Here is a 13191-nt window from a genome sequence, read left to right on the forward strand (position 1 = left end):
CCTTTAATTTGGCAGACCTAAAAGCCACATTATTTTCTGCGCTCCTGACTGAACTTGCCGGTATCCTTTTCTTTGAAATGAGCTCTCTTCCATGCAAAATCTGCCACACTGCCTTATTTATTATTGACCCGTCACAGTTTGGAAACATAGTTTAAAATAAATGAGCCTGAATGCCATGGCTGTAGAGTTATTAAACTGCCTGGCATTGAGGAAATTGCTTTTCATAAAAATCCTGAGCTCCTATGTTTTTTTTCTTAAAGTGTTTAATACAGTGAGAGTCCAAGTTAATCTGAATCAGTCTGCAAACTGAATTGCTAATGAGAAGGGAAGATGTATTATTGTTCAATATTGAAAGGCTGAAGTTAAAGGACAGAGCAAAGAAAGGAGTTTCACAACATACAAATGATATTCTTTCCACTCGCTGTCACTTGATGCACTAGCTCATCAGCGAAAGAAAATGCTTCGTTTTCTCAGTAGACGAGACCGCGCAGAGGATGTTCATTTCAGGTCTCCTCCATCACAGATCCCAAATCTCATTGCCAGTATCAACACCCTTCTGCTGTTACCTGCATACCCTGGCAATACAGATGTTGACAGCTGAACAAAAAAATAAGACAGCCATTTCCACATTACTGTACAGAGCCATAGAAGCACAATAAATATTCTGTAGCTGTTAATTCCCTGCTTAGTGTCTTCCTTTGGTGGCACCCAGGCCTGCCTTTTCTGTGCCAGCACTCTCTCAGGCACCCAGAGCAGGGTGTATAGGGTAGGTGCTCCAGCCCATGCAAGTTTGTTTGGAAAGCCAGGTATGCTGACCAGATGAATGGCACGGGGACAGTGTGCTTCTCCATACCAAGTCGGACAGAGGACAGCAGATCCAGACAGATTCATTAAGGATGCCCATGTGATGTCTTAAGCAGCCCAGTTCCTCTTTCAGGATGGAGCTGCCTCTTCCCCACCGCTGTTATTCCACACTACATACCAAAGCTGAAGTTTGAGAAAGCTCTTTGTGCCCCTCTGTGAAACAGCTAGAGCTGCAGAAGGATGGGGAGACTAGGATACCCTGTCCTGCCTGACATTTGGCAATCCTGCTCCTCAGTGCTGGGACTTGTTTCTTATTTGTGCTATGTAATTGTGCTATGTCTCAAAACAACCCTGGACCATCTCCTTTTACCCGAGTCTCACCATCTAGGATTCCAGATGATAAGTGGGTTGCTGAATCTGTTTCCTATCTATACATCCACCTCATATCCAATGCTCCTTATCAGCCTCACAAGTATTGCAGATTTGAAGGGGCTCTGAAGCCTGACCACTTCTCCAGCCTGACACGGAGACGCAGCAGCAGAACCATCCCGTTCTGCACTTTACTCTCTACACAGGGCTGGGAGGGAAGAGGGAACACAGTCACCCCTCTCACCTGTAATAATCTATGTCATACCACGGAGGGCTCCGGGAGATGCTTTTACATCAGGTCTGAGAGGAGCAATGAAATTTCCAGTCTTTATCCCATTTTGAGTTGCAGCAGGATGAAGGGATGAAAAACAGCAGCTGAAAACACAAAACCCAGGTTGTCCCAGGTTCATTTAACTCGTGAGTTTGCACCTACACGATGCTAAAACGAGGCCAACACTGCCTGCCATCTCTTTACGAGATGTAAAACCTAAGCGAATCCTTCGTCAGTAATGAATTCCTGTTTGCAATGCCTCTAAATTGAAGAAAATGAGTATTTCTTTTTCCTCTTGGAAAAGCCGCGCGGTACCCCAATCGGGGTTGCTACGCAACCACCTCCTGCACATGGCTGATAACACTCACGGCATTATTTCCCCGCCTGACTGCGCCGTCAGAACAAAGCCCAGCTAATGAAGCTTTCAAATGCTCTTGGCTCTGCCTTTGACGGTTCAACACGGGTTTTCCTTGCATGTATGTGACAGTTACAGCAGTGACTCAACGTCCCCTCCAGCCAGGGATGTCTCTAGAGCTGGACGAAGGAAATGCCCAATGGAGAGTGATGGGCAGGATTGGAGAAGAGTAGCAAAATGCCCAAAAGATGCAACCAGCCTCCAAAATGGAAGGCAGCCTCACATGCCACGAAATAAGATGGCAATGACGAGGCCCTCTGAAACACTGAACCACTGGCATTACAGACAGACCAAGCCAGACGCCCTCCAGTGCCTGTTTACGTATTAGGCGTAACACCCTTACCACACCGCAGCTGCTGCCTGCCTGCGGGTATGGGTAGAGCAAGGATAAACCTCCCCACCAGCATATGCAAAAAGGAGTGGAACAAAGATGATTCTCCAGGTTAAGCAGTTCCAGTCCCTTGAAGCACTTACAGATTATTTTTTTTTTAAACAATCTGTTGAAGTAAATTTGACCGTGATTTTCTTACGCAGCATGTATAAGCAAACCCCTCTTCTGCTAGATGAGTAAGCATAGCAAGAATGACCATCACTGGCAAGGAGTGCCAGCTTCCCCCACAGGCATCTTCACCCTCCTGTAAGAGCAATCAGCTGACACTGAAGCAGTCCCATTTTGTAACTGGGGCAGTCTCTCCCCTCCACCATCTATTCCTCATCACTTAGTTACCCCTCCCCATTTTTGTTCCGATGGCCAGAGCTGGTTTCTATAGCAGATCTACCCTTGACCAGTTCACTTCACAGGACAGCAGAATACAGTGAAATGGAGAGAATCTCCTTGGACCTCCAGTCCGTCTGCTCTAACCAGATCACTGTAAACACACGTGCGTGCAGATGCCACACAGTCCTGGAACAACAGAGCAGCAAGGATGGGCTGACAACGCATGCCATGTGAGCTTGCCAGAGGGCACAGACATACCTCAACAATTTAAACAGGGACAAATCCCTGTAGCTGACTGCTTTCTAGACAGCACGTGGCTCCAAGTGTTGGTTTTCATTAGCAAACTACCGTGAACTAAGTCAGGGTACAAATTCAAAGCCCAGAGACTATTCCGCACCCCACACTATTTCAACACACTCAGGACATGCCAGATGCAGCCTGAGAGATGCCAGCATAAGGCGGTGCCTGTCCAGAAATCCAGGGCAAAATTGCAGCTGCAGAACAGTTATTTAAATTCCTTTCCTATGTGAGCAACTGCTAGCAGGTACCGAGCACACGGAGGAGCTGGGGACAAGTTCTTCCCACACCAGAGAGCCCGGAGGATTGTCCAGGGCCAGAAGCACATACACCCTTGGACAGCAAAGCAGCACGAAGAGCAGCAACTGGGGGAGATGGCGCAGGCAACACCTGCCAACCATAAGACAACCTGAGGGATTAATCTTGCTCTCAAAGACGTAAATTCTGCAAACAACCGGATAAGAGAGCACAGCACCCAGGGAATCTAACCCACCCCTGCTCAAGCTTTAGGCTATAACAAAACAACCCACCTGGCTATTCACCCGCCGCGACTCTGCCTTGCTGGGCTGAGCTGAGGAAAGCACAGCATGAGTGCTTTTTGTTGGAGACAAAATTATCTTACAAGAGACAATTATGTGACATTACCATTAAAGGCAGTGTGTGTGGGGGAAAAAAAAAAAAGCTCTAAGCCTGTGTATCCCAAGGTCTGCAATCCACTTTCTCTACCTTTGTACTAAATAGGTCTCATTTAGCCCATTTGTTCTGTCCCAGCCAGGCAAAGTGAAAGTAGGGTTGATCGATTTGTTAATTACAGTAATTTTATCTTAAATACAGACAGCTGAGTGTTCATCAAGTCACAAATTCGCCTGTTACTGAGAGACCTCCCCCCTGCTAAATAATTAGGGATAATAAGTGGCTCATAATAAATGCAACCCACAACAACACGCTCTGAGAGTGCAGCGCAGAATTAGGAGGGCTATTAGGGAACCCCCAGGTCTATTTCTCCTTTTGAAGAAAACAATGAAATATCTTTAATTGTCTCTCTTTAAACCCTAAGCCAGCTCTGTTGGTTCGTTATAAGTAAAAGGCAATTATTCCACTTTCTGACTGCCTCTTGTGTCCAGAGAAGTCTTACTACAGAGTCATCAGCACAGATAAGGGCAACTTTCTCCACCTGCACCGACTAGGTACATACAAAGAGCTGAGACAGTAGATAACACAGGTGAGTTACATATAACCACATTTCTCAGGACTTCCAAAATTCTGGGTAAGACTCAAAAAATTCAGTTTCAACACAAGCCACGAACAGGTTGGAGCATCCATCCACATGCATGGGCCAACACAAAGTACATTCAGTACTGAAGGCTCACGTCACCCTCTTGGCACAGAAAGAGCAGGCTAGTGAAAGCTGAAGGCAAGGGAAACCTGCCTTTGGTTTTCAGCCAGCAAAGGATGGGGAACCACTGAAGCAGGTTTTTACCACAGCCTGCCAAGAGCAAGGTTTGGGATGAGCAAGGAGAGGACAGCAGAGCTCGTGTGCATCTGCATCTCTTCCAAACCCTGCAAAACGAACAAAAAACCCAAACAACCCACACAGGTACAGGTACACCTACACTCTCCATTTCTGTTGGTTTTCTTCCTCTTTTCCTCCTTTATCCCCTAATTAATTATTCCTACAATTTCACCAGCCAGGCAAGTAGGGATAGGTGAAAACCTCACCACTTCAAGTTCCCTTCCCAGGACTAAGGACAAAAGAGATTCCCCCCCGCCCAGTTCTTTAGACCAACCCTTGGACAGAGCTGGATGATAACAGAACATAGTGTGGGGAGAAGAGCTCAGTAGATCCTGCCAGGTCCAGGCGCTGGGGAGAAGCACCTTGGCAGGCGAGGTCACCTGCCTTTCACATACAGCCAACACAAAGCTGCTTCGAGAAACGGTGTGTTTGTCACCACAGAAAACCAACCAACCAAAAAAGGCATACAAACCTGAGTTTGTAGGGAGCAGAGATGGCTGGGGAAGACTATAGGAACTGATCCTGCCATGGCCACTTCCTAGCTGGTCAGTCAGTGCAGCTGCACATTTTCTTTTCTAATAACTTAAAAATATTGAACTACGGCCTCTTATTTTTCCCCCAAAGTGAAGACATACGCAACCATTGTGTGCAATCAAGACCAGACAGGATTTGGAGAGAACTTCAAAGTTTCATTCTCTAGCATGCAAAACCACAGATGTCATTTGTCTTGTTTTCATCACCGTTGAGTGCACTAGGGGAAAGAAATAGATTTAATCAAATGTAACCATATTTTATTTACAACAGTATTTGCTGTCATTTACTTACTTTGCTCCAGGAAGTGTATTCAGTTGCTTTCCTACAGCGTTTCCTTCCAAGGGCTGAAGCTTCATTTGTTCCTGTGAAGACCCTGTATTCCTGCAAAGATTTTTTTTCCCTGAAGCAAACTGTTAATTTTTATTTTTTTTTTTTTAAGATGTGGTATTTCAGTTCCACTGCATCCACAAATATGTTTAACCAGCATTTGCAAGATTTTTTTATGCCATGTCCTGTTATCTCAGCACACCCGACTTTAAGTTGCATACAGAATAAATACTGGGCTTTTGTTCTGAGTGGGGGAGATAGCTGTGTAATGATCAATCAAAAAGTGCCCTTGGGGATAGGAGAGATTAGTGCTTTGATACTACTGAAGATGAATGGGTGAAATGAGTTTGATAAGCTGGTGTTTTCCTCAGATAATTGCTGGGAAAGCTTTCTAAAGCCACTTGGATCCTCGTCCCTTTCCTTTGTTTCTGGATAGGATAGCAACTCCTGCTTTTCTCTCTGTAATACTGGACAGGCTGCTGCTGTTACTGTTTTTAAAGAAAAAGCAGTGGATTTATGCCACATTTCATCACTGACTATTGAACGCTAAAATATTAGTCATAATTTAACCAGAGATTCAGACTGGATTCCTGTTATTCTTGGCCAACTTGGCTAGCCCCGCCAGCACGCACGTCACTGAGCACAGCTCAGCTGGGAAGGGGCTGAAGGGGTGGGAAAGGAACTTTTCATGGGACACAGCCATCCTTCCTTTAGCTTAAATCTTTAACAACAGCTCTTCTTCCTTCAGAAGTCACTTGGTGCTCACAAACAGACCTGCAGCCCCCTGTCAACCTTTCTCTGGGCTTTCTGTACCCAACACTGACCTCCTCTTCCTCCTCCTGGATCATTCTTTTGCAGCTACCCCATGGGATCGCCTGAAGAGGAACTTCTCCTGAAGCTGTACCATGAAACTCTTGTCAAGCTCACTTAGACCCCAGGCGCATCCCTCTTCAGGCATGAAGCAAATCCTGCTGGCATTCACAGACATGGTGCCATTTACCATGCTAACTTATTCTCAGCCACTAATGAAACGTAAGCCAAGAGATTTTACTATATTTTTATTGTTTCATTGAATAAATGAATTTTAAATACAGAATTAAAAATTTGTAAAAAACAAGTATTAAAAGCCAGCATTCAGAAGTAGGTTGCACATCAGTGACTGAAAAATTCATACTTACATTTTGGTACAAAGATAGGAAAGAAAAATAAAAAAAAAAGCATATCCATCATCTGGAAAGAGGCGATTTTTTTTTTTTAAACGTTTTCTTTCATATTTTGAGAACTGGTATTTGTCTCATTAGAATCTCCCACCAATCTTATTTTTCACAGCACTGATTCACATTATTTGGTGTTTAAAAAACCCCACTCATTTGTTGTTTACAGAAGCAGTGATGTAGCATTTGCCCCTCATAGGTATGGAAGCCAGTACGTTTAATAAAACATCCAGTATATGAGGGGTGGAAAAAAAAATGCGGCGTTATGCGATTTGCAGGCAGGCAATTCAGGTTACAAAGCATCTCTGAACAGGAACAGGTTCTTCTGTCTCTCCCACCGATACCTTTGTGGGTTAGGTATTTCTCACAGTATCACATCCCTGACATTTGCTCTTTGCTAAGCTCCTTCACTGCAACAAAGATTTCCAGACGTGATGAGTGAACAGGTACCTTCAATTTTTTTAATGCCCGATTTTAAAGCAGCTTGATCTTTCAGGAGAGACAGAGCACCCATCTTCAGGTATAAGGATCAGGCCCTTTTAGGCACAGTTTAAACCCTATAAAACAGAGGCATCTCAAGAAGTCTTGACATTGGGGTTCTGGGTTAGGGTTGCCAGGTGGGTTTTTTGCAAGTTTCTATCACAGATTCTTAAAAAGACAACTGTGAAGATGATCCCACCAGGCAGTGCATCTGCATAATCTCAACTGAAAAAAGTAGACAGACTCTCCAATACATGCATCATTTCAAGACATCGGCACCGCTCATACAGTATTCCCAGCAGGTTAGAAAGAATGTGGACCATGGCTCACCTGTTCCTTGAGGATCTTAACCACCAAGCAAATTTAACCACACAGACAGACAAACCACAGAATGAGGTGCCCTTAGAATAGACACAAGGACTTCGAGAGAATGAATAGGGATAGCTACACATCAGCCTGGGGGAAAACAACAACAACAAAAACACCCAGAGGAGCACAAGTTCAGACTGCAAAGGAAGTAAATTCAGGTAAACAAAAGAAATAATACTGGAGATTGTCACTATGGTGCAGCTAAGACTTGGCAAATGAAGTACTTTGAGTATACACTTGCAGGGCAGCCCTGCTTCTGCCACAGGAATAAATATCCAACAGTGTTTAAAAACAGTTTATATAAAAAAAGTTGTCAGGATTTTCAGAAACTGTGCATGTTCCATCCCCTGTAACTGCATAGGAGGTTCCCTCACGTGAGGTATTTCAGCATCACCCCCCAAAGGAAAACAGTACTTCTGGAATCCTCTTCCGCAAGTGCAGTCTAGTTTGAGCTGAGGTTGTATGATGATCAGGCAGTGAGGCGAGCTGCAAAGCATTTGCTCTACCCTCATCTCTCCAGACCACAGTGAGCACACCGTGCTGGGTGGGATGAAAATGCGCAGTCAGGGCGCTACAGGCTCAGTTCGGTACCCACTCTGCGACCAGATACAGGCATGGAGCTCATATGTCAGCCACTGCACATCTCGGGGTTTGTTTGGTTGGTTTTCTTTGTGTGCTGGTTTTTTGTTTGTTTGTTTTAAAACAGACATGTTCACACAGAGTCTTCCATAACGAAGTTTAGTTCATGCAGCCAGGTCAGATTACTAACCTCAAATTAACTTCCAAATATTTCCTTGGTTATCCATTGATATATAGGCTGTCCAGCAAAATAAATGCATGTCTTACCATCATCAACGGCAACCTGTACATTTGTTTTTGCATTACCAGCACAGCTGTACAGGATAGGCATCTCTCCTATCACACTGTACATTTGAAAGGCTTCTGTCCATCCCATACTTTTTTCCACAGAAAGTTATTTTCTTGTGTTGCATATATGTATATAACACTAGTCATTAAATGCAGGATGCTGGCTTCACATGCCATCTGGCCTTTTCAGAAGCATCCTTTTTCATTCTTCAAAGAAAATAACAGCATCTTATTAGTGAAACCCAGGATCACAACTTCTGGTGACGTGCAACAGTCCATAGCGGGTCTTACCAATGGGATGTCATTAGTACCACTGCAGCGTTTGTCTCTCCTCCAAAATGTGGCTGTGATGAACCAAAAGAGCAAATCCAGAAGAAACAGATGTCTTCTACCATCTTCAAGAAGAGGTTTCTCCTCTTGCGTTCCATCTTTGCTGCACAATTGCTGTAGCTTTGTTTGCAGGGTTTGCTTTGGGAGGGCTATTTTGTTTAAGAATAATCATACCCCCCACAAATTCTGCTACATAAAGATAATTGCTGCTTGTTATCAACACCCCTGTTAGCATGTAGGCTCCTGTACTCTCACAGCCAGCTGCCATGGAAGTAGTAAATAAAGCTGGTTTTCCTTCAAAAGACACAAGCATTGGCCAGTCTGTGACTATACCAGGAACATCTCTATAGCTTTTCCACGCCTTCCAAAAACTTCCACCAAATGCTTTGTTCTGCTCATGCTTTCCTTAGAACATCCGAGGATAACATGGGTTTTGCTTGATGATCCATTCAGCATGGGGATTAATATGGTACAAATCTAAGAGGTAAGTGTCTGGGTCCAAGCAATGTTCACCTACCAAAACAAGAGATTCAGAAAAAAAACATTTCTTATATCCTTAGTCCTAGAGTTGTTAGGTTTGTTGTTTTTTTTTCCCTAAAAACTGTTATTTGTTCACATTAATTTCAATATTGAAACCATCCAGAACTCTTTCCACAAATCTGGAAAATTTCTAGTTATTTATGTTTCTTAAAACTGTAATAAGCCCATACTTTGACCTTTGTGAGAAGGTACTCTAATACCACATAACTTTAGCACTTGAAAACCATCATGAAATATGTTAGTGATCAAATCCAGAGACTGAATTGTTTCCAATAACAAAGCTTTTCTTCTACAGATGCTGCTAGGAGAAACACTAAGAGGCAGCCAAAGCACTTCAGTAACCAACAGTCTCCAGAAGCAGCTGTAACAGGGCATGAGAATTCCTTTCCATTTTCAGACACCCCTAATCTGCCACTGCAATCATATTATTTCAGTCTCCTCTCCATCTGGTGACATTACCCTATTGACGAGTGGAAATTGGTGACTAATGAACATCAGCAACTTGCTCAACCATATGGTTTGAGAAACTTCCACCCAAGTTAGTACGGGTTCTTTTGTCAGAAAGATGATGAAGGCAGGCAGAATTCACACCTGGAGCTGGCCATCACTAGTACAGATGCCACGTGCATACCACACTTAATTAGAGCCCAGATAAGAAGCACACAATTAAAAGCCTACAGTGGCATAGGATGAAGTTGCCCTTTACTTAGATAAATGTAGTTTATGGTTTTAAATTCTACACTTAATTCCAGACATAAACCTTTATTGTTGAGGGAAGAGGGAGTTTAACATGGTACATTTAATGGAACAGGAGGTTTGTTTGTTTTTAAGATGGACAAAGTTGTGCACATCTCTGTCCTCAAGACTTCTGGACTCCTGAGTTTCCACCTTTGTTGACAGGCAGCTTCTGAATAAGATCCATTAGTGTTAAGTATTTTTGGAAGTCCAAAATTCCCACATACTTGCACCATAAAGGCTTTGCAATGGTGGCTGGAAGACTCATGAGCTTTGCTGTGGGTGAGGTTAACCCACACTTGTGCATTTGTGTCTTTTAACTTTTGGAGCCCCCTCCAAATCTCATACTTTAACTCCCTCCTAAGATAAGTTCATCATAAAAAAATGGATACCAGAGTCCTCATTTTCAGTTACCACCCAGACTTACCAATATTGCCTCCCACTTCATACAGGAGCAGATTTGTGCACTCCATTGAGTTGTTACTGCAGAAAGAAAACCACATTAGAGTTAACAAAGCTCAGCAAAAGGCAAGTTATGGACTTTAGTAATGCTTCTTCCCAAAAATTGCTTATGGTTCAGAGGCAAGCAATGGCCAAGAAAGCTACAGGCCATGGTACAGAGACCTTGCTGATCCTCCTGAACAGCGCAGCTGCTGAAAAGGATGCCCAAAATTGGAAAAAAGAAAACAAGGCAGGTATTCCTTGCTGGAAGTGAGAAGCACACTACATGCAAACGCTAACTTTTCAATAGGAAGACACCAGGAATAAATACCAAAGTTCATCGGCAGCATTCCTCTAGAACTGATGGCCTATTCAAGAGAGGCTTATCTGCAGGAAGCCTTCAGCAGCTGTAGTAGCCTCTTAGTGAGATACCAGTTCTCAGCTGACCCATACTGAGCCAACTCCCCACTCACCCTCTTTGCCTAGACATCTCCTGCCCAGGGACACAGTCAAGAGATGCACTAACACTGTACCTACTAAATGCGGTCTTGCAGGCATGGTGACAGAGGGAGGTGGGAATTCTTTTCTTCATTTTTTGGGTTATTTCAGCAATTCACCACTGGGCCACAGGAGGGAATTTGCAGAGCTTACTTTAGGAAGCCCCTACATTAACAAATGCACATTGCAAATACTACTCCAGGCAAGTAATTTGCACAGGTGATCTTCTCCAGGAGAGCTAGAGAGGGTTTGTTTTGCAGGGTCAATGTTATCCCACTTTCCCTTCCCTCCAGCCAGGCTGCTAAAGTTCATGTACCGTACAGCAGACCAGAGGGGACTGCCTGACCTGAGCAGTGACGGGATCACAACTAACATTTGCTTGCCCCATCCAACACACTATTTCCAGAACCTGGAATACAGGAGCAGAGAACAGTCTCCTCTGCCATCATGTCAGCTCTGCCAGGAGACAGAAAACAGCAACTAGACCACCTGGTACTTTTTTCTTTTAAAGCAGAGAAAAAGCCATTTACCACTTGAGGAGGTTGACAGTGTTAACAATATTCCAGCCATTCTGGCACAGGTTCTTTTGAAACTGCCTCAAGACATCAGCGACTCTGGTTGCAGTGTTCAGATGCACCTCCAGCGAATCCTTCAGGAGAAGCGAAGCATGGACTTTGACAATCTTGGAAGGCTGAACAAGGCAGGCAAAAAGAAGAAAGTGCTTAAAGACAGACTTTTTATCAGCCAAAACATCAAGTTTCAAGATAGATTGGAGAGTGTGAAAAATAAACCTATCCAGCCAGCTGGTCAGAGAATTTAGGTTTGTTTCATATCCCACACATACTACAGACTGGGAGCTTATAGAAGCATCAAGGTGAACTTATAAACAAATCGTCTGTGCTTCGGTGTGGTGGCTGGGGAGAAAAGCACCGCTCACCGTCAGCGTGCGCTGGTGCTCTCTGCTGTTCAAATACAGCACCGGCACTGGAAACGACACAAGTTCTGATGAAAATTTGTCAGAATGAATTTTGACCAACTTTTTGCCCAAGTCTGATAGACTTCTCTGGAATTAATTTAAGCTACTGGAAAAGGAGTTTAGACAGTTGAATTGCCGATGAATTTCAGAAAGGTAGTTCCAAAAAAAAAAAAGGAAGCACAGAAACATCACAGAGCGGAGTTCAGGTGCTATTTTCTCAAGACTGTTTTTCATCAACGCCTTCATGAAGTAACTTCTCAGAACAGTTCAATGTTCTCCACAAAAGTTCTAACAGGATCTGATCTGCAGCAAGTTAATTTTGCAATCCCAAATCTTTTGCAAAAACAGCGCTGAACACTGAGACCATTGGGAAGTAGTATTCGCACTGGTCTAAGCATTGGGTCATCTGTTTGACTGCCTAAACAGTAGTTGCCTTCTCTGTAATGAGAGCACCTTCAACAGTGACCTGCAGCCTTAACAAGCCAAATTTTAGGCAGACGTCACCTCAGTATCCCAACTCTTACAGAAAGGCAGGGGATGTACTGGCTTGTGAGAACACATAGTCTTCTTCACTTCTGCAGATTTAAGCTTTCAACGTGTTATTCCTACCTGCAGACTCCATCTAGCTCGTGTCCTTAGAGCACCCCAGTTGCACCACCACTGCTGTGCAATACTTAAATCCAGCACTGCATGATATAACAGCTGCCACAGACCTACACTTATTCAACTAACAGTGGCAACCAAAACGAGGCAGAATGACTCCAAGGATCTTTTCCCAACTTTAATACACAAATAGATCTGAGTCTTTAAAAAAAACCCCAAAAACCTCAGTCTGCACCAACACAAGAAGGAGTAGCACTGTTACATTTATCAGGGAAGTTAATTCTCTCCTTCTCAGTGGGAAGAACCTCGTCCTCAAACCCTCCCATACAGATCAGCAGCATTACAGAGCAAAAAGAAAGTGATATACAAAAATGTACTTTTACACTAATGTAATAGCCTACATTTTTGGTTTGAGTTCATGAAAATAAGCCTGCCTTTATCACAGCAGATATATCTGTCTAAACACATGGGCCATCTAGAGCCATGCAAATTCTGCTCTTCATGTGAGCTGGAGATCAGCATTTTTGCTTCTGGTCTCTTCCCTCTTCTGCAACAACAATGCAGCATCTTGAAGTGTTTTGTAGCCTGAAATTTATTTAGTATGCTAAAGTGTCCCTCAGGGGTCCGTACTGGGACCGGTGCTGTTTAATGTTTTCATCAATGACTTAAGACAGCGAGATCGAGTGCACCCTCAGCAAGTTTGCAGATGACACCAAGCTGAGTAGTGCAGTTGACACACCAGAAGGACGGGATGTCATCCAGAGAGACCTGGACAGGCTGGAGAAGTGGGCCTGTGTGAACCTCGTGAGGTTTAACAAGGCCAAGTGCAAGGTCCTGCACCTGGGTCGGGGTAACCCCCAGTATCAGTACAGGCTGGGGGAAGAAAGGAT

General features: G+C 43.9%; 1 protein-coding gene across 1 annotated transcript in view; it reads right to left on the reverse strand.

The window, feature by feature from the left end:
- Positions 1–8855: 8855 nt before the first annotated feature.
- ARHGAP40 (Rho GTPase activating protein 40) overlaps positions 8856–13191 on the reverse strand; it is a 32904-nt gene continuing 28568 nt past the window's right edge. The window contains exons 14-16 of the mRNA XM_035900844.1: positions 11253–11413; positions 10211–10266; positions 8856–9021 (exon numbers count right to left, since the gene is read on the reverse strand). Of these exons, the coding sequence (XP_035756737.1) occupies positions 8915–9021; positions 10211–10266; positions 11253–11413 (324 nt within the window). The 3' untranslated portion in view covers positions 8856–8914. The remainder of the gene's footprint in view (positions 9022–10210; positions 10267–11252; positions 11414–13191) is intronic.

The sequence above is a fragment of the Egretta garzetta genome, unplaced genomic scaffold (assembly GCF_000687185.1).
Source record: "Egretta garzetta isolate BGI_Z169 unplaced genomic scaffold, ASM68718v1 scaffold188, whole genome shotgun sequence".
Lineage (NCBI taxonomy): Eukaryota > Metazoa > Chordata > Aves > Pelecaniformes > Ardeidae > Egretta > Egretta garzetta.